The sequence below is a fragment of the Ixodes scapularis genome, unplaced genomic scaffold, assembly GCF_016920785.2.
Source record: "Ixodes scapularis isolate PalLabHiFi unplaced genomic scaffold, ASM1692078v2 PGA_scaffold1__304_contigs__length_218370807, whole genome shotgun sequence".
Classification (NCBI taxonomy): domain Eukaryota; kingdom Metazoa; phylum Arthropoda; class Arachnida; order Ixodida; family Ixodidae; genus Ixodes; species Ixodes scapularis.
Window position 1 is genome coordinate 205,940,600 of NW_024609846.1, and position 20,353 is coordinate 205,960,952.

At 48.3% G+C, this 20,353-nt stretch overlaps 1 protein-coding gene and 1 pseudogene across 1 annotated transcript; both read left to right on the forward strand.

Moving 5' to 3' along the window:
* Positions 1 to 1,123: 1,123 nt before the first annotated feature.
* LOC121835912 (uncharacterized protein K02A2.6-like) lies at positions 1,124 to 5,424 on the forward strand. The gene is made up of 2 exons (XM_042290454.1): positions 1,124 to 1,177; positions 4,265 to 5,424. Exons 1-2 carry the CDS (start codon positions 1,124 to 1,126, stop codon positions 5,360 to 5,362), a joined length of 1,152 nt encoding a protein of 383 aa, XP_042146388.1. The 3' UTR covers positions 5,363 to 5,424.
* A 10,700-nt stretch (positions 5,425 to 16,124) lies between these two features.
* On the forward strand, positions 16,125 to 19,560 carry LOC120841089 (annotated as a pseudogene).
* The last annotated feature ends 793 nt before the right edge of the window (positions 19,561 to 20,353 follow it).

A 20,353-nucleotide genomic window follows, 5' to 3' on the forward strand; every position in this document is an offset into this window, starting at 1 on the left:
GATGAATAAGGTTGCCTCCCTTCGGCAGGTAGCCAAGTCACATATGACGCTCTTCATCGAAAAGTTCGGAGCACCTCAAACATTCAGGCAAGAAATAGATCTGGCATTGCTACGTACGGTCAAAAATCCCTCACTCAATCTGGTTTTTTCGCAAATATTTCGTTGGGTTTTTCTTATTGCTGACGTGCATCATCCAATATTAAGGGCATATTTTTTGTCGTACTTTGACTTCTCCGTCGACATGCGTAACTCACATATTTTCGACTTCACGATACGACAGCTGCTCCAGGGATAATTTCCAGAGTACGTCTCTGACGCTTATCATTTTCTCAATACAACATTTCTATCTATGATGACCTCCTCAAAAACTTTCCGGACCTTGCTCTACCATGCAACACTATGCGGCCACTTAAACAAAATGTAACACCTCACATTGTAACGATAGGACCGCCAGTCTGTATTCGGGCTCGACGACTAGCTCCAAAACGTCTCAAGATAACCCGCCAAGAATTGGACCACATGTTAGACTTCGACCTCATGCGACCATTAGTGAGCTCATGGTTGTTCTTCTCCACACAGTGCCTAAAGTGACTGCAGGCGACTGGAGTCCAAATAGGAATTGCCGTTCGTAAAAAAAAAAAAAAAAAAAAAAAGTGGTTTAAGCCAATTAATACCCCGTACCATATTTCAAGGATCTCTGAAGCAAACTTCAGTTGATGCAAATATTGCCGCGCGCGCAGCTGCCCAAGTAGCAGCGCACCCGTGGCCGAACGGTTATCGTGTTTGGCTCTTACCCAACAAGCCGAAGTTCGATGCCTAGTACGGAGGCACCTTTTGTTATTTTTATAATTGTCGCGTCCTGCTAACTTCGAGAACTCTGTTGCATGTTCGAGGTCAGAATGTTCTACGCGCCGAATCTTCTACGCCGTTTGTTCCGGAAGCCCGCGTGTGTACAAGAGGGGCTCCACGTGGCGAGGTGGAGTCAGCCTCGCCCCAGCGTTCGATCGTACTGTTTCGCCGCCATCGACGCCTGCAGCGCTAGCCTGGTATTACGTCGGTCTTCAAGGCCCCTGCTTGACGTCGTTGATGAATCAATTCGTCTAATGTGTTCAACTGCGCCTAAATGACCCGCGTGGCTACCCGATTAAGAGTTCCCAATGAGGCCCAGTTGGCCTGGGTAAGGCGCTGAAAGTGTGTGCGGTAAATAAGGCGAGGTTGGAATATCGCGCTGACCAACATCCAGGCAATCTAGCAAGGCCCCCCCCCCCCCCCCCCCCTCCCGTTTCGAGACCCCGCGGAAAATGTGCAGCATGCTGGAAGCTGACTTGCGGTTGGCGCGAAACCAAGGTGACTGTTGTGTGTTGGCAACCGAGGATATCCAGGGATGCCGGTGAACTGGTGCACGCGCGCAGGCACGAGACGTTCGACTGCTCTGGCCCCAACCCGGTCGGTTGTGCCCGCTGTATGCTCTAATGTATATATTATGTAAAGATTAAATACACAACATTGGCGACGAGGTGGAGTCAACCTGCGGCGGAAGACCTTCTCGAGCGCCGTTCACGGCGCCATGGCAGAAGCAAAGGCATCAGCGGCGCCGGCATTCGGCGGCATCGAAGAGTTCGCACCGAGCACCGGTGCAACATGGCCACTGTACCACGAAAGACTTGAGTTCTACTTTATCGCAAATGAGATCAAGTCAGCCGAGAAGAAGAGTGCAATCCTGTGCGCGGTCTGCGGGCCGGCAACGTACGCCATCGTTCGTTCCCTCTGCTCACCGGCTCTACCTTCCGAGACGAGCTACGACGACATCGTCTCGCGACTGGCGGCCCACTTCAACCCGAGGCCGTCCGCCATTGTTCAGCGTTTCCAGTTCGGGAAGCGCGACCAGCGTCAAGGAGAAAGTATCGCCGACTACATCGCCGAGCTTCGTCGGCTGTCGGAGCACTGCGCTTTCGGGCCAACGTTGGACGACATGCTCCGAGACAGGTTAGTCTGCGGCCTCCGGGAAGAGTCCCTTCAGCCACGGCTTCTCTCCGAGCCGGAACTAACCTTCGCGGTGGCCAAAGAGAAGGCGATAGCAGCAGAGTACGCCCACCACCAGACAGAAAAGATCAGGGGGGCGTCCGCAGGGAGCAGCGATGTGTGTCGTGTTGGTAAGCAAATGGCTCCGAGAGCTAAGCCTAATGCCGAGGCAGCAAGAGAAAGGACTGCGTCGAAGTCACAGCAAGACGCTGGCAAGTGTTTTCGCTGTGGAGGGTCACACGCACCAGACGAGTGTCGTTTTCGACACGCACAGTGCCACTTTTGCAAGCAGCGGGGCCATATCGTGAAAGTTTGTCGACGAAAAGCGAAACAGTCCTCACCGACGCCTAGGCCTACGGGTGGCAGCCGCCAGAACGGCCGACGGCGCGACAGTGAAACAGCGGATGTTTTTGGAATCTTCCAAATGACGGCCGAGGAACCTGCTATCCGCGTGGTCGTAGAAGTGAACGGGAACCCTCTCGAGATGGAAGTCGACTCAGGAGCGGTGTGCTCCGTGATCAACGAGAGAACTATGCGTCAGCTGCGGTTGTCCAAGCACAAGCTGCGACCGTGTGAACTACGTCTTCGCACGTACAACCAGCAGGAATTGAAGGTGCTAGGCTCCGTGATGGTCCAAGTCACCTATAAAGGGCGTCAAAAACGACTGCGTCTCGTCGTGATCAAGGGAGCAGGCGTAGGCTTGCTTGGCCGAGAATCGTTCAAGGCTCTTGGGATTGAGCTGAGAGTCAATCAGCTAGAAGAAGCAACGAACAATCAGAGCCCGTCCAGTGCAGCAGTGCTGAGTCGTCACGCCGACGTTTTCCAACCAGGTCTAGGCAAGAGCAAGGGACCACCAGTTCGAGTAGAAGTGGAACCGACTGCCCAGCCCAAGTTTTTCAAACCGCGTCCAGTTCCCTTTGCCTTACTACCAAAAGTAGATGAAGCCTTGGACAAGCTCATCAGGCAAGGCATTTTGGAACCGGTCCGACATTCCAGTTGGGCGACTCCAATAGTACCTGTGGTAAAAAAGGATGGCACAGTGCGAATCTGTGGCGACTACAAGAGTACGGTAAACCCTGTGGTCCGTTGGGAAAGCTACCCCCTACCCACACCTGAGGAACTTTTCGCGAAGCTGGCAGGCTGTGCAAGGTTTTCCAAGCTTGATTTAGACCAAGCGTACCTGCAGCTAACAGTTGACAGTGAAACAGCTGACCTTCTCACCATCACCACACACCGTGGACTTTTCCGTGTCACGCGCCTACAGTTCGGAGTAGCTGTTGCAGTCGCTATTTTTCAGAGGTACATGGAAGAGCTGCTGCAAGGGCTGGAAGGGGTGCAAGTTTTTCTCGATGACATCCTGGTAGGCGGTAAAGATGAATCCGAGCACAACACCCGTCTGCAAGCTGTGCTTCAAAGAATTCAAGACGACGGTGTCCGGCTAAAAAGGGACAAGTGCGTTTTTGGAGTGGATGAAGTTGTATTCCTAGGATACAAGGTCAGCAAAGCAGGAATACAGCCGACAGACGACAAGGTCAAGGCTATCTATGGGGCACCCGAGCCAAAATGCAAGAAGGAGTTGCAAGCGTTCCTAGAGGCACTCAACTTCTACAACAGGTTCCTACGGGGAGCGGCACAGACTTTGGAGCCCTTGTACAGGCTGCTCGACAACGGCCATAAGTGGAGATGGACTACGCAGGAAGCAGAGGCTTTTCTGCGGGCCAAGCAGCTACTGCAGTCTTCGGACGTCCTTGCCCATTACAGTGTCCACCAGCCACTAGTCATGGCATGTGATGCCTCTCCGTACGGACTTGGGGTGGTACTCAGCCACGTTGATAGCGAAGGCCGGGAGGTACCGGTAGCCTATGGCTCTCGAACTATGACAGCTGCCGAAAGGAACTACGCACAGACAGACCGGGAAGCTCTGGCGATAGGTTTTGGAATACGAAAGTTCCACAAGTTCATCTACGGTCGGCATTTTCGGATCGTGACCGATCACAAACCTCTACTGGGACTCTTGCATCACGCAAAACCGATGCCTCAAGTGCTGTCGCCGAGGATGTTGCGATGGTCGTTAATGTTGTCGGCTTACGACTACGAGCTGGAGTACAGGCCTGCTCATCAGCTCAGGAACGCGGATGCACTGAGTCGACTGCCTCTAACTGTGGAAGACAGCTCAACTGACGAGAAACTTTTTGAAGTCCGGATGCTGGAGACTGCGCCGAAGATTCCGTGGGATGCCCAGAAGATTGCCCGATGCACCCGGAACGACCCAACCTTGTCCAGAGTTCGACATTGGACGGGGGTTGGATGGCCTCAAGGCAGGCTGCCGGACGAGTTCAAGCCATTTGTTCGACGGCAGCACGAGTTGTCGGAGTATCGGGGATGCCTGCTGTGGGGATGTAGAGTCATCATTCCAGAGCAAGCGAGAGACCAGGTTTCGGAGCTGCTGCATACCACGCATCCCGGGATCGTCCGCATGAAGGCGCTTGCCAGAAGCACAGTTTGGTGGCCGGGTATCGACCAAGATATCGAAAGGAAGGTCCGAACCTGCCTGCCCTGCCAGGAGACAAGGCCGCAACCTGCACGTGCAAGACTGCATCCGTGGGAATTCGCCAGAAGCCCATGGTCCCGAATCCACATCGATTTTGCAGGAACCTTCCAAGGAAAGGTTTTTCTTCTGGTGGTGGATGCGCATTCGAAATGGCTGGAAGTCATACAGATAGCATCCATATCGTCAGCAGCAGTGTGTCAAAGGCTGCGAGTGCTGTTCGCAACACACGGTGTTCCCGACACTATAGTCTCGGACAATGGGACAGCGTTCGTCTCACAAGAATTTGAAGAATTTTTGCAGAGAAACCAGATCCGGCACGTTAAGGTGGCGCCATATCATCCATCGTCAAATGGCCAAGTGGAGCGCATGGTCCAAGAAACTAAACAAGTCCTCAGGCGCATGGAAGGAGGCGACATGGCCACCAAGTTGGCCCGATTTCTTTTGAGTCAGCATATTCTCCCGCACTCAACGACCGGAAAGAGTCCGGCGGAATTGTTGATGGGTCGGAGACTCCGTACTGCACTGGACCGGCTTCACCCAGACCTACAAGCAGAGATGGTGGACAAGCAAGAGGAACAAGCGCTGCGGGGAAGACAAGGTGTACGCGAATTCGAGCCGCGAGAACCAGTCTTCATCCGCAATTATTTAGCAGGCCCCAAGTGGCTACCCGGTATCATCACTGAGATCACCGGTCCGGTGTCTTACAAGGTTCGCACCATCGACGGTCGTTTCTGGAAGCGGCACGTGGACCAAATCCGGAGACGGGAGTGGAGCACATACCTGGACTAGGAGGAGCCTACGACAGAGCTGTCACCTCAGCAGCTCTCCTTACCAAGCGAGCCATCGCTTAGGAATGAATCGGTGGAAGAGTGCCCACGATCTACGAGTCAAGCGGACTTCCCTGAGGAGTCAACCCCAGTGGCAACACCTCCAGCTTCCCCACAACGTTCACCTGCTTCACCCCATGAACCGAGGCACCAAACAGTGTTGCCAACTTCAGCGCCTGCGCAAGAACAGTCAAATCGTCCCCAGCGACAACGGCGACGTCCCGACTACCTAAAGGACTATGTGACCTAGGGGGGAGGGATGTTGTGTGTTGGCAACCGAGGATATCCAGGGATGCCGGTGAACTGGTGCACGCGCGCAGGCACAAGACGTTCGACTGCTCTGGCCCCAACCCGGTCGGTTGTGCCCGCTGTATGCTGTAATGTATATATTATGTAAAGATTAAATAAACAACAGTGACGCTGAGCCAAAGCTAGGTAGTAAAGTCCACGCCAAGCACGGGGAGTGTAGACACCTCCGTCAGCACTGGATCGGCGAGGGATCGTCTAAGAGGATTAGAAGGAAGCATGCGGCGGCCCAACGATTAGGAATGGACATGTAGGCAGGCTTTTCGAGTGAGAGGGTGAGCCTTACTGAGTTTCAGCAGATTACAGTAGAATCCAATGCCACTTGCAGGCTCCGTGTTCGACGTTCTACAGAGGGGTGAGTGGTCCGCACTGTTACATCATCTACGTATATCAGAAAGTGAACATCTGAGATATGCGAGTAGTCCTAAGCCAATGATACGAGTGCTATATTGAAAAGCCGTGGAACAAGGACATAACTTTCTGGTACCCCCCGCTTCAGTGTAGTGTCCAAGGCTTGCCCCGCCTAAGCACACCGATAATTAAGGGCACATGGTAAGGTAAAATTGAAAAAAAAATCGATTTTAGTTTTTTTCGCAATTTGAAAAGTTTAGTTCTTTCTGCACATTTTCCATTGTCCCAGTGTTTTTGGAAAGCTATATTGCGGGCTGAAAATCACTTCTTCCGAAAGCAAGTAGCAGGTGACTACGCCTCCTTTTGGGATACACTCCCTGTTTATCGATGAATTCTCCAACAAAACAAAATCAACACAAGACCTAAAAGCTTGTCCAGTAACAGATAATCTAAAAAAAATATTTCAAAACTATTGCATAGCTTTTTTTCAACCAAGACAATCACGAGACGCTGTGCACGTTTTTCCCAGGTGTGTAACGTGTGTACATTCAAGTGTTTGTGTTTTCATAACGACAAAATGGCGCCATTGAATGCTGTTCCTTTATTCAATGGTGGCAGCATTGCACAAGCCAATGTTTTGAAGTTTTGTGGATGGAACCCTGTTTGGAAAGCCATCAAGTCGCTGAGGGAAGTTGACATCACTCTAATATACTTTACGGACCAAGCGACATGGCAGGTCACAAAAGAGGCCCGGCAAGCAAGGCGATAAGCCTAAAGGCGAAGATATGACTTTAGCAATGCCTTTCAAGCTGGCGGCTATTGAAAAAATGACTGTAAGGCTGTTGGTGCCAATAGAAATTCTTTATTCACCAGTTGTTTTACTTTAAACTCAATTATCTCAAAACAGTGTTTTTTAGTACATAGGTACCATTTTTTCCTTAACCTGACATGATAGAGGGTTGATTTTTTATTCCTACCACATACATGGGTGTTCAAAAATACTGAACTAAAATTAAAAATGTGCACCTAGCAGTTTTTGAGTTACAAAGTTTTAATAGATGAAAAAACATAAAATTTCATTACTAGAATAAAAAAAATATTAAAAAAACTTATTTTAGATTGGTTCAAATAATTCTAGTTCAGTGGATAAGACACAATATTTCGAACAAAATGATATATGCATGACAGAAATACTCCTAATAGTCACCGAGAAAACTGTTCCTCAACTTGGCCTCAAATGCATGGGGAGTATAGGACTTACCTTGTGCCCTTAAACAAATTGTGATAGTAGATAATTTTTCCTTTCTTCAATTCCTTGTTCAAAGTATTTCTGTATGCCTTGAACATATTAAGCTTCTCTGGGTCTTTACTTGTGATGAAAGATTGATATAGTTTGTTTTTTATTTTAATCTTTACAACTAATTCTGAAGTTATCCATGGTTTTCGAGCTCTCTTGAAGCGCTTAACATTTACATAAGGGAAGTGTTTATCATATATAGCTTTGAAAATTCAAAGAAATGTCTCATAAGCTTGATTCGCATCAGCTTTGTTTAAGACCGGAGTCCAGTCTCCACTGTTCAAACTATCTCTGAAATTATCTAGGCTGTCGCTGATAATTTTTTGTACCCGAGTGTGAAGTTTAGGGTAATTACGTTTATTTATATTTTCATCTAAACAAAAGAAAGTTGCAAAATTGTCTATGATATCACAAGCTATCACACCTGATTTTGTTTTACATAGCTCAAAATTGGAAATGAATAAATCAATCAACGTTTCTGACGTGGTAGTAATACGTGTTGGTTGATCTATAACGTTCACGCAACCGTTTACTTGAAAAAGCGTAGTAATATTCCTCTTTAAACTACTATCGGTTAACATGTCAATATTAAAATTCCCTCCCCAAATTACGTTGTACTGTTTTTCTTCTATATACATAAAGAAGCTATCCAAAAATTCACAAAACTTTAAAAAGTTTCCGTCTGGGGGACGATAAAATACTGACACAACATGTTTATCTATTTTTATCGACAGTACCTCATAGTCATCGGTAGAGCGACAATACTCAGATAAAAGTTCGTAGTTCATTAATTTATGAATTAACATAGCAACACCACCACCGCGCTGAGATGGCCGATTTACGGTATGGGTATTGTAATCAGGAAGTTTGAAAGCATCACTATCACGTTTATACCAAGTTTCCGATAGCATAATTACGTCGAAAGAGACATCCAGCTCATCCAAAAAAAAGCTCCAAATCAGCAGATTTATTTTTGGCAGATCTGGTGTTTAGATGAAAACATTTCAGTGAGGATGCACATTTAGCGCCCAAAAATATTTTAAGTTCTCGCGGCAATAGAATATTGGTAGGCGCCATCTCGCAAGATGACCTGAATTAACATATTAGACAAACAAGAATGTTGAATTATCGAATCTTTGCAAGGTCATCCACATTCTTTTTCGCGCACAATAACCTTTCCATTTTTATGCCATGCATACTTGAATCGGTTGGCACTCGCCCAGTCTTTCGCGGCGTGAAGGAGTTCTTTGTTTTGACGGGTCATGTTTTCTTGGATGTAGATATCACACCGCTGCTTTCTTAATTCATTCTTTTTTTCGAGCCATTCATCTCGAGTCTGCTGTTTTGCAAAGCGAACGATGACTGCTGGAACCTTTCCAAGCTTCGGAGGGAGCCGGTGTGCTGACACCACCTCCGGCTCTGTGAGATCTGCTACACCGATCTTAGCTGCTACGTCGTTTATCTTCTCGAGCAAGTCTTCATTATTAGTTAGCGGAATGCCATGGAATTCTAGATTTTGGCGCCTGCTCCTCCACTCGAGGTCACTGTCAAAAGACGAAATGAACTATGCCATCTCAGAAAACGAATGCCTATCTGTAATCTGGGCTATAACCAAGTTTCGACCGCACATCTTTGGACGTCCATTTAAGGTAATCACCGACCACCATGCCTTGTGTTGGTTGCCTGATTTAAAAAAAAAAAAAATACAGTGGACGCCTAGGCCGAGCGACAGGAGTGTTCCCAAAACGTATGAAAGTCGCTAAGGTGTCTGTTATATACAAAAAAGGTAACAAAATGATCTTGGTTACTATAGGCCTATTTCTATCGTACCTATCTTTTCAAAAGTATTGGAAAATATATTGCATGATCGTTTGACAGTATTTCTTAATAAACACGATGTGCTCATTCCCAGTCAATTTGGTTTCCGTAAAAATCATTCTACTGAATCTGCTTTACTTACACAAAAAGAATTCATTTTACAAACTTTGACGAGAGAAAAATTGTACTCGGGGTCTTTATTGATTTTACAAAGGCTTTTGATCTGCTAAACTAGAAAATACTTCATAAACTCGAGCACTACGGTGTGCGAGGACACGTCCTTTCTCTGCTCAGTTCCTATTTACAGTACAGACATCAATACGTTAACATAAATGGACGCTGCTCAGAAGTAAAGCCTCTTCTCTCGGTGGTTCCGCAGGGAAGAATACTTGGTCCCCTTCTTTTTAATATTTATATTAATGATATCACCAGCATTAAACCGAACTCAAAGTTTGTTATATACGCAGATGAGCCTGTTTTTCCCGGGTGAACAAGCCGATGATATTATAACTATAGCAAATCACACCTTGTTAAACTGCATTAATGGGCGTCGAGAAACTTCTTGAAGATTAATACTGCAAAAACCGAGGCAGTCCTCTTTCGCCCGAAAAATAAAGTAATCTATATTTCGAAACAGGTTCTATACAACTAATGGATGATTAAATTAAGAAACTCGTTTAAAACCCGTGGAGTGTTGTTTGCGGAGGACATGACTTGGAGTAAGCAGATAGGTTATGTTACATCTAGATCAGCGCAGACAGTAGGTCTAGTACGACGTCGCAGCTCCATACTTCCTACAAAAGTTAAATAATTACTGTAGAAGTCTCTGTTTTACTTGCATGTTGGTTATTGCTACCTTTTGCGGGGCGCAATTATAATTGCCAACCTAAAGAATACATTGGGGCTCCAAACCACGCTGTGAAGGCGGTTGGTCAGCGAAGCTATCACCTGCAACGATTGCCTACTGCACTACACGAAATGCCGCCGCCGGTCTCAGCACGCCGCCGCTGGTCGTATTGCCGTTTCTTTTGCCCTTTTTGCCGCTCCTAGTGTTCACGCTGCTCCTCGGGAGTCCCAACTATGCGTGGCCTAATCATCGCGGTGCTGCAGCAACAATGAAATCCGTTGCTATACTCCGTTTCATCTTACATTTAAGAGCAGCGGATGTTACGAGCCATCGGAGCCAATCAGAGGCTCTGTGAGTGTCACGTGACCTTAGAGAGGGGGCACAGCGACGCGCGCAAAGCGTATCACTGGTCACGTCCACAGAGCGGGATTGGCCAAGATAGCTCGTATAGCATCCGCTGCGTCCGAACGTAAAAGTTCTTTTATAATGAAAGGCTAGTGACGTCACTCCCCACGTCGCACGCTGCCGTCGCCGCGGCAGCAGGCGCCTTTATCACCCATCATGCGCTTCGCACTTCACACGAGGGCCTCGAATGACGTCAACCCCTTTCGAAGCAGCTGCAACCTTAATCTTATACCGGAACGCGTGGGAGGGTATTCCTATTGGTTACACGCGCCTTATCATGCATCCTGTGGTTTTCTTTATTGAAACGAATACTGAGCTGTATGCTGTTTGCCTAATTTCAAAGGAGATATCCTGTTTTGCCTTCAATTGTTCGCTGGGAGTTTTTTGCTTTACTCTAAGGAAAAAAAGGGTGTAGTCGGGTGCATCAGGCGCACATGCACCCTTGTCCTGAAAGATGCACCCTCCGTTACCCAGCCAGTGTACTTGTACACCGACAATGAGCATCCTCCTCTCCCTTAAAGAAAACCTTTAGGTGTATCAGTGCACCACCACGCTAGCCACGCGCCCCGATCAGCTTGTACTTGGATTCCCCCTTGGGGGTCACTCTTTGGGTTGGGCAGTTTCTTAGGAAGTATGGAGCTATCCAGTTCACTCGGTATTGACAGTAGAGTGGACGCTGTGCTTGTTTTAGAGCGCAGCTCTTAGGGGCCCGTTCCCGGCTTGAGCGGCGTCGGCGTCGGCGTAACCAAGGTCATCCCAAGGTCACGCGACCCCTCAAGGTCATACCAAGGTCACGTGACCCCCAGAGGTCACGTGACCCCTTCCCCAGGGTCACGTGACCCCCAAGGTCACGTGACACCCAAAGTCACGCGACCCCCGAGGTCACGTGACCCCCCCCCCGCCGAGGTCACGTGACCTCCTCGATGACGTCATCGTCACTGATGACGTCACCGGCATCCGCATCGTCATCGTCATCATCACTGATGACGTCATCACTGACGTCACTGATGACCTCACCGGCATCCGCATCGTCATCGTCATCATCACTGATGACGTCATTGGTTACGTCACTGATGACGTCACCGGCATCCGCATCGTCATCGTTACGGATTACGTCATCGTCACTGATGACGTCACCGACATCCGCATCGTCATCATCGCTGATGACGTCATCGGAGTCCGCATCGTCATCGTCACTTATGACGTCATCAGTGACGTCACTGATGACCTCACCGGCATCCGCATCGTCATCATCACTGATGACGTCATCAGTGACGTCACTGATGACGTCACCGGCATCCGCATCGTCATCGTCATCATCACGGATGACGTCATCAGTGACGTCACTGATGACATCATCGGCATCGTCACGTGACCCCCCAAGGTCACGTGACCCCCCCCCAGGGCACTTCACCCCCCCCCAGTACCCTTCCCTCCTCCTCCTCAAGAGCTGCGCTCTAATTCGGTGTTACAGGGAGTTGTAAACGGCTTTCACTTTTTTGGCTAATCGGTTTCTCCGGGTAGGGTCATGTGACTACAGTCTCCAAGCTAGAGATAAGGCAGAGCACGGCACCTGCCTGAAGGCCAAGGCCACGGATAGCATCTACTGCACTATTAACTTTCGGTCGAACTTTCAAGAGGATATAACTGAAAAATCCTCTCGTTGTGTTCATTGTTTGCCCCTGAAAATAAGCTTTTGCGAGGGCGCCCCCTTTTGGGCCTTGCACGAGCTGCTATTTTTCTTCTCCACTCGTTCTATTTCTCTCCCTAGGCTGAAAGCGTGGAAGAAGGTGCGCAGTCGCCGGACCAATGAACCGGAGGCTTTTTTTATCCCTCGAGCCGCTGTCTGGGCGCGGGTATCGGCAGGAGCGTGATCATGTGGTGAAGGTTTCACGGATGACGTAGTAGGTTTCCCCGATCTCGGAATGTCTGCTTCCCGGCCTAGTTTCTTGTGTGCTGTGCTGCGACCAGCGGGGCTGCCGTAGATTTCGTCCGCGACAACGCATTCGAGTGTACCAATATTTCCAGTCTTTGAAAAGTCCTAAGCGTATATCGGCAACAAGCGATTTCTTCAAAAAAGCCCAAGGAACCCATGTGATGCGTTTAGTGTCCGGTTCGGCAAATTAGTGCTTCTGCCACATCGTGTTGAATCTTCACGGACCCCTTTCTTTTCGTTTTTGTGTCTGTGTGGTTCTGCAGTGCCCGTGTCGACATATATCTCGGATTACATATTTAAAGTCCGGTATTTCCATCGTAAGTGCACTGCAACCTACTCCTTTGCAACAAGTGAGGTGGGTTTATCAAGCGGTGCAATGGTATACCTTCGAAAAGGATGCATCTGTGTTCCCTTTCATTTCATCGGGTGTAGAAAGAGGTGTAGCCGTACACCATTGAATGTGGTGCACCTGTGCTCCCTTTGAGAGACATTTGTGTAGAAAAAAGTGAAAGCCGTTTACAACTCCCTGTAACACTGAATTAGAGCGCAGCTCTTGAGGAGGAGGAGGGAAGGGTACTGGGGGGGGGTGAAGTGATCTTGGGGGGTCACGTGACCTTGGGAGGTCACGTGACGATGCCGATGATGTTATCAGTGACGATGACGATGCGGACTCCGATGACGTCATCAGCTTTGATGACGATACGGATGTCGGTGACGTCATCAGTGCCGTCAGCGATGACGTCATCCGTGATGATGACGATGATGATGCAGAGGCCGGTGACGTCATCAGTGACGTCACTGATGACGTCATCAGTGATGATGACGATGACGATGCGGATGCCGGTGAGGTCATCAGTGATGATGACGATGACGATTCGGATGTCGGTGACGTCATCGGGGAGGTCACGTGACCGTGGCAAGGGGTCACGTGACCCTGGGGGTGGTCACGTGACCTCGGAAGGTGTCACGTGACTTCGGGGGGTCACGTGACTTTGGGTGTCACGTGAGCCTGGGGGATGGGTCGCGTGACCTTGGGGTGACCTTGGTTACGCCGACGCCGCTCAAGCCGGGAACGGGCCCCTAAAGGCTCGTTCACACTCTTGCAACCGAGTACGACCGAGAGAGACGAGACCGGTTTTCAATCCTCTTGCGACTTCTTAGGTCCGGGCGCGCTGCTGCAGAGCTGGTCCTAAGAGATCGCAAAAGGCTTAAAAACCGGTCTGGTCTCTCTTGGTCGTACTCGGTTGCAAGAGTGTGAAAGAGCCTTAAGAGCTGCGCTCTAAAAGGTGTACATGTTCACCACACCAACGGGTGTACACATAATCCCACATTTGGGGTGTACAAGTATTCCCCCAAAGGGTGTAGTATATGTGACAAGCACTTATAACCCTTATGGGTGTACCCCATGACACCCCTTTTTTTAGAGTGTACAACGACGACACGAAAATTTCCTTGGCTGGTAGAGGTATACAGCTTCGCTGTAAAAGAATTCATGTATTGCAGAAGATGATGTTGCGCTCTATTTGTAATACCTCTTACGACTGCCATGCTTTGCCGTTGTTTGAGAGACTTTCAATTGTAAACATTTTGGATTTGTATACCTATAGGTTAAGTCAGAGCTTTCGATCATAATTAAAACGTAACACGCACAATCTAGAATCGCTGGCTTCATTTATTAGGAACGATCCCACTTTCTCAACCCGTCATAGCGAATACTAGAGGGTGGATGTATGTAGAACTATAGTTACGGAACCCAAATGCTGAAATACTTCCTTCCCAAAACTCTGAATGATCATATTGACAACAATATCGATTTGAGTATGACTTCATTATCCAAGCTAAGGTCAACGTACTTGTAGTTCTATAAGGTTCTGCTTGCTAAGATAGTGTTTACATATTTCAACATGAAAAAGGTATTTTCTGCATAGGAGGTGAATATTTTTGTTTACCTGCTTTTCTTGGTGCTTGATGCAGCATGTTCGCGGTCGAAATTGCGCCATGATATATGTTTTTAGAAGCTCTTTATAGATGCTTGAATTCTTTGACAAAGCTGTCTTTGGAGTGTTTTCGTTCTGTTTCTGATATTGTTTGCTTACCACGTAAAGGAACTAAGTTTGTTTAAGAAACCTCTAGATCCTTTAATTCTGTAACATGCTTTCTCTGAGATATTTGTATCATTTTCAACGCTGCCATGATAAGGGGGCCGAGGGCTCGTCAAGCTGTCTGTGGGTAGCTTTTTCCCTCGGTCTCCGCCATCAATGAATGGAAATAAAAAGGATTTATTAAGTTAAATCACAAATGGCCAGCTACATAACGGGATCCGATGGTTTGTGCTGCATGAGCCAAAAACTATACGGATACTAGAAAACTACAAACATTGAATTAGTGTCTACAAATATCACAAAGTTTACAAGGGAAATGGCAAAATCATTGCGAGGCGGTCGTATCTTACCGCTTAAATGTGCTTATAGCACAAGCAAACAACATCACCTGCGTAATTTACGTAATAAATAATAACAAAATATGAAAATAAGAATGACACGAGTAATGCACTTTTGTAACATCAAACCTTGAGCTTAGGATCAAAAACCTACGTCAAACAAGGTGCGGAGATAAAAAAAGAAAAGTACACCATGGTTGTTTTTACTCAGGGACATATAATTTCTTCTTTTTCAGTATGAAGCAAAATTTTCGCTGGAGTTTCATTTGCGCTACAGGAGATAACCGTGATACAAAACATTCCAGGATTGTAATATAGAAGTTTGTACGGCCATTCCCAGTCAACATAGGCATGACTATGACAGGCAGGGTAGCGTATTAAAAGAAACTGCTTGAAGCCACTGCTTTGCAAAGTGCTCCGCGTCTAACCTAAAAATTTAAGGCTTGGAATCTAAATATCCCAGGTTGGAATACCGAATAAACCAGGTTAGAACAAGGCTGGAATTTATAAATAAACCAGAGGTATTTTTCTTGAGATCCCATTGTTTGTTTGCATATCAATAGACTTTATGTGAAATTGCTCGGTGGTCTGACGACACTGAGAGCGTCGCCCTGTTCGTTGTGGCAAGCCGGCGGCAGCGAAGCGTGCGAAGCAGTGAACGAACGGTGGAGTTTTTCGTCTTTTGGTCACGTAATGTGGCGTAATAACCTGGACGACTTACCACGGGCGTCTGAGGGCGTGTTAGAAGCCTTGTGCGCTTCCGAAACGCCATCGTCACGGCAGCGGAGCAAGTCGTATACGCCTTTGCCACCGAAGCGTACACCTTGCCTTCGTCAGTGATGACGAGCGCCTGCGACTCGAGGTACGTGAATACCGTTGCGTAACTTACGTTCCTTTGTAAACATAGCGAAAAAAAATACTTTCTACGCTTGTTCACGTCGTCCCTTTATTGCACTAGTCGTAGCAACGCCGGAGTCGTATCTGCTACGCAACCGGGCAACGCAGTTCTTCCAAAGCGGCGCTCTTGCGTTCGCGTTGAACTCTTGAGAAGTCAACGATTTTCGATGCTCGGTGGTATGCTGAAACGTTGCTTAAGTGAGGTGGTTTTCACGAGCCAGCTTAGTTTTTGTTACCGATGGGAGGCTTTACTTAGTATGCCATGACGGAGCGAGCTTGTTGGGCTCGCGGCGGGATCCGACTACGCTGTGTCTGAAATGGGCCTTAGCTTTCGGCACGTATTTACATCACTGAATGAAAGGAGACGAATTTAACAACAACAAAGCGCGCGCGTAGCTTCCCGGTGATATAGCCCGCAAGTGTGCCAATGTATAAGCGGTCAACGTATTTCTTCTTATCTAGTTCGCAATGTCACCCAACCGTTGACGTAGAACGCATGCTACAACAAACTAAGAACACCTGCACTGGAACTTTGGCAAGTGAGAATATACCAGGAGATTGCGGCACTATAACTTAGTCGAGTACTTAATTTTTTTCCTATATGAGCACTAGCCCAGAGAAGATTCCACACGCGGCTCCCACCTCACATTTTTTTATGAGCGCTTTCTTTGATCACTGGCTGTGCCTTTTTTTTTTTTTTTTTTGCTGCCCTTAAGGTGTTTACCATTAGAAAAAACAAACCAAAACAAGGCATTTAGCACAGCTCACATATTCTTCCTTGCTATCCCAACAGGCTCGGTGTCATCTATGAACAAGCTACATGCTTCAGGAGCCAGAAAAAAACTGGAGTGCCATATAAAATTCAAGTCGCATTTAGGCTTGACACTGGTGCAGTGACAGGTGCAACTTGTGAGTGCCCTGCTGGAGCAAGCGGTGCGTGCAGCCACATTCTCGTCTCTTCGGTTGATCATCTTGTTGAAGACAAAAGGCTACAAGAAGAAACCGCCAGAGTTGTCGTGCACCGAGCTCCCACAACAGTGGCGGCGCCCTCGACGACAAGTAGGGTGACCAGACGTCCCGTTTTGGCCGGGACAGTCCCGTTTTTGAGGTCCACTTCTGCCGTCCCGTCTTTTTGTCCCCATAAAGAAATATGTCCCGTTTTCGCAGGAGTACATAGTTTCGAAATTGGCACCAAGCGATTTGAAGCAAACCGAAACAATGCCTATTCGGTACAAGTATATTTTATAAAAATAACCTTTTTAGGTATACTTTAAAATATTTTGCCAAAGTGTAAAATTTAGAACTGTTCATGCCTACAAACACAATTTCTCTCGCGAAGACACGTGTGTAGAAATATATATATATATATATATATATATATATATATATATATATATATATATATATATTATATATTTAGTTACTGGATATAGCACGGATATAGAATCATGTAGAATTCCATTATACCCCCCCCCCCCCCCCGCTTTTTTGCTGGGATGTCCCGTTTTCTACCTTGAAAAATATGGTCACCCTAACGACAAGGCATTAGGCCCATGAGGCCCATGAAGGCGGTGTGCCCACACGAATGCCAGTGCGGCTGTTTGATGCCTGCGCCAAGAAGCAGGACGAGCAACGGCAGCTGGAGTTGCTGCATGAACTGGGCAAAACTCTCCAGAGCCTTGGGAACCAGGACGTTGGCGCAGTACTACTGGCTGCCCGAGGGCCGCTAACGGACACAAGACTGGGGCCTGCACCTGCTGGTTCACCGCTGTCTTATCAGCAGGCAATGCTACCCTCCGGCTACAAGATGTGGACCTCGGCAGACATTTCTGGAGGGATCGGCCTTGCAACTTCAGTGCCGGAGCTCTCCCTCTTCGATGGGACTTCACAGCACACATTCTCTGGCACGTTCAGTGCGGAGGAAAGGCAAATATTGACCGTAAGTGCTGCCTACGGCAACCATGGCAGACAGTACAATACGTTGTTGGACTCGTTGGTATGATCGTAAGACATAATGCGTAGCAGCGCAGACTAGGTCACCGAGCAAGGAAGTACATAAGACGAGCGCTGACTCACAACTGTTTATTTCAGAGATTGTCACGCACCTTTTAAAGGTAAATTAGACGCATACCCGCTGGGTATTGGTCAGAGTGCGCCACCGTCGATTGATCGGCAGTGCGGCTCGCGACGCTGCTGCTGCCTATGTTTATGCGTGCGAGATGCCACCTGTAAGCCCGTTTCACGTGCTGCGATTCCTGTCTCTATTTAACTAAAATTGCAGTGGCACTGTCGCAGCAGCTCTTCGACAAAGTTCCACCCAGCTGGAATCCTGTAGCAGCGTCGGCAGCGTCTGCTGTGTGCCACGTGACCAGGAGACAGCGTTCCATGCACGTTGCAAGGCTAAAACTGAAATGCCTAGTCTTATATTAGCAATGTAAAAATGTGAACTTTTCGTTTAATTCATGTAAACGTGATATATTCATGTATATGAAGGCGTACACATTGTATTGTAAGCAAAAACAAACACGTGGCGCTGCGACAGACATTGCGACGGTGGCCAGCACATGTGAATCCAACCGTTGCGATGACTCTCACTGCGATTGCGCCTGCTGTTGCACCAGTTTGACTCGTAGAGTCGTTGCATGTGAAACAGGCATTCCATGTCTTATGAAAATTGTCAATCCTTAACGGTGTTGTTTCTCCCACAGCCTCAATGGTAATCTGGCTTCTCGCCTGCTAAGCCTTCGGACCTTCACGCCTTCGATGCCTTCGATAGCTGCCCTTCAGTGAAGTCATCTGGAATTGCGCGGAGACAGTCGGTAGCGTTGCGACTGCTGTAGCCATACGCAAAAAAAGACTGCTTAAGTCAGCACCGACAAAGTGGAAAGAGAGACTCCACAGTACTGCACACTAATAACGAACATGGCGAAAGGGCCACCTCGATGTTGCAGATATTTGGGGTTAGGTTGTGCCACGTGTCAAGCAAAACTTGATTGCCCTGCAGGTTTATGCATTAGGCATAACATCCTGCATTGTCATTTCCAGTCAAGCAGAAAAGAAAAACTGTTTGCACAATCACTTCTTAGCAAGGCTGGTGGGCCAGGAGAAATGCGGTAATCTAGCGGCGAGGTGTCACAGATGTGTTGTGTTCATATGCTATAACGACTTTTACCGTTTGTCGCAGGCGATCGAAGTGTCGCCGGAAAGTGCCAGGGAGCTCGAACTGAACTCCAGACAGCAAGGACGGAGTGCGCACTGGCGTGACGCGCGGTGCAACCGATTAACCGCGTCAAGTTTTGGTCGTGGATCCAAGCGAGAACAGTGGGCAGAAACGGGCTTGTGGAACCTCATCGAGCTAAAAGGCATCTCGCATGTTCGTGCAGTTCAGCATGGGCTAAGAAATTAAAGTTCGGCTGCGGACCGCTATACAGCTGTTATGACTAACTTCAAGCACAATGCGTCGCTCCAACACTGCGGTTTAGTAGTAAACCCTGGATTCCCGTGGCTTGGTGCCACACCTGACAGGCTGGTATGATCCAGAACAGCTCTCGTATGAAGTCTTCGAAATCAAATGTCCGTATTCACTCAAGAACACTGAACCAGATTATGGCAGGATGCGGAACTTCTACATAAAATTCAATGAAAACGATGAGCCACATCTTGACCGGGACAATGACCATTGTGCCCAGGTTCTTGGCCAAATGGCTCTGACTGGATGTCGCTGGGGAGACTCCGTTGTCTGCCCAGAGAAGTGGATAGCCGCTGAGCGCATTCGCTTTAATTTTCAGGACTGAGTGGAAATGCGTCGAAAGCTTGATGATTTGTACTTTTGGCACATGTTGCCCTATGTTGCCCGCAAGTAAACTAGCTCAAACCGCAGTAGTTAAGGCAAAATAAAGAATAAAGATGTCTCTGGCTGGATGAACTGTTGTGTTTAAATCAGGTTTGTCACCCCTCCCCTCGGCACAGTAGCATTTACAGTCCATCACGCCTGCAGACGTCTCTGCCTTTTCAACGAAATGCTCCCTCTCACGAACGAGTACGAAACAAAAAAAGACCGCACAAGCACTACTCATGACCATACCTCGGCAAACCTCACTCATGAGGGCCCTCACTCACCCTCACTCACCCTCATCTTCACAGGTGAGGTGAGGGTGAGTGAGTTTTTGAACCAGGAAAATTCATGAGTGTGAGGGTGAGTGAGGGCCGTGAGGGCTGTGAGGGCGGTGATGGCCATGAGGGCTGTGAGGGCGGTGAGGGCCGTGAGGGCGGTGAGGGGCGTGAGGACCGTGAGGGCGGTGAGGGCCGTGAGGGCCATGAGAGCCATGAGGTCGGTGAGGGCGATAAGGGGTATGAGGGCCATGAGTGCGTGAGGGGCGTGAGGGCGGTGAGTGGCGTGAGGGCCATGAGCGCGTGAGTGGTGTGAGGGCGGTGAGTGCGTGAGGGGTGTGAGGGCCATGAGTGCGTGAGGGCAGTGAGTGGCATGAGAGGCGTGAGGGCCGTGAGGGCGGTGAGTGCATGAGGTGTGTGAGGGCCATGAGTGCGTGAGGGCGGTGAGTGCGTGAGGCCCCCTTCAGATCGAGCATCTTTCTCAGCAATTTTGGTGTTAATGACGGGTTGTTCTCTAGCTTTCCCTAGATCGACACGAATTGCTGA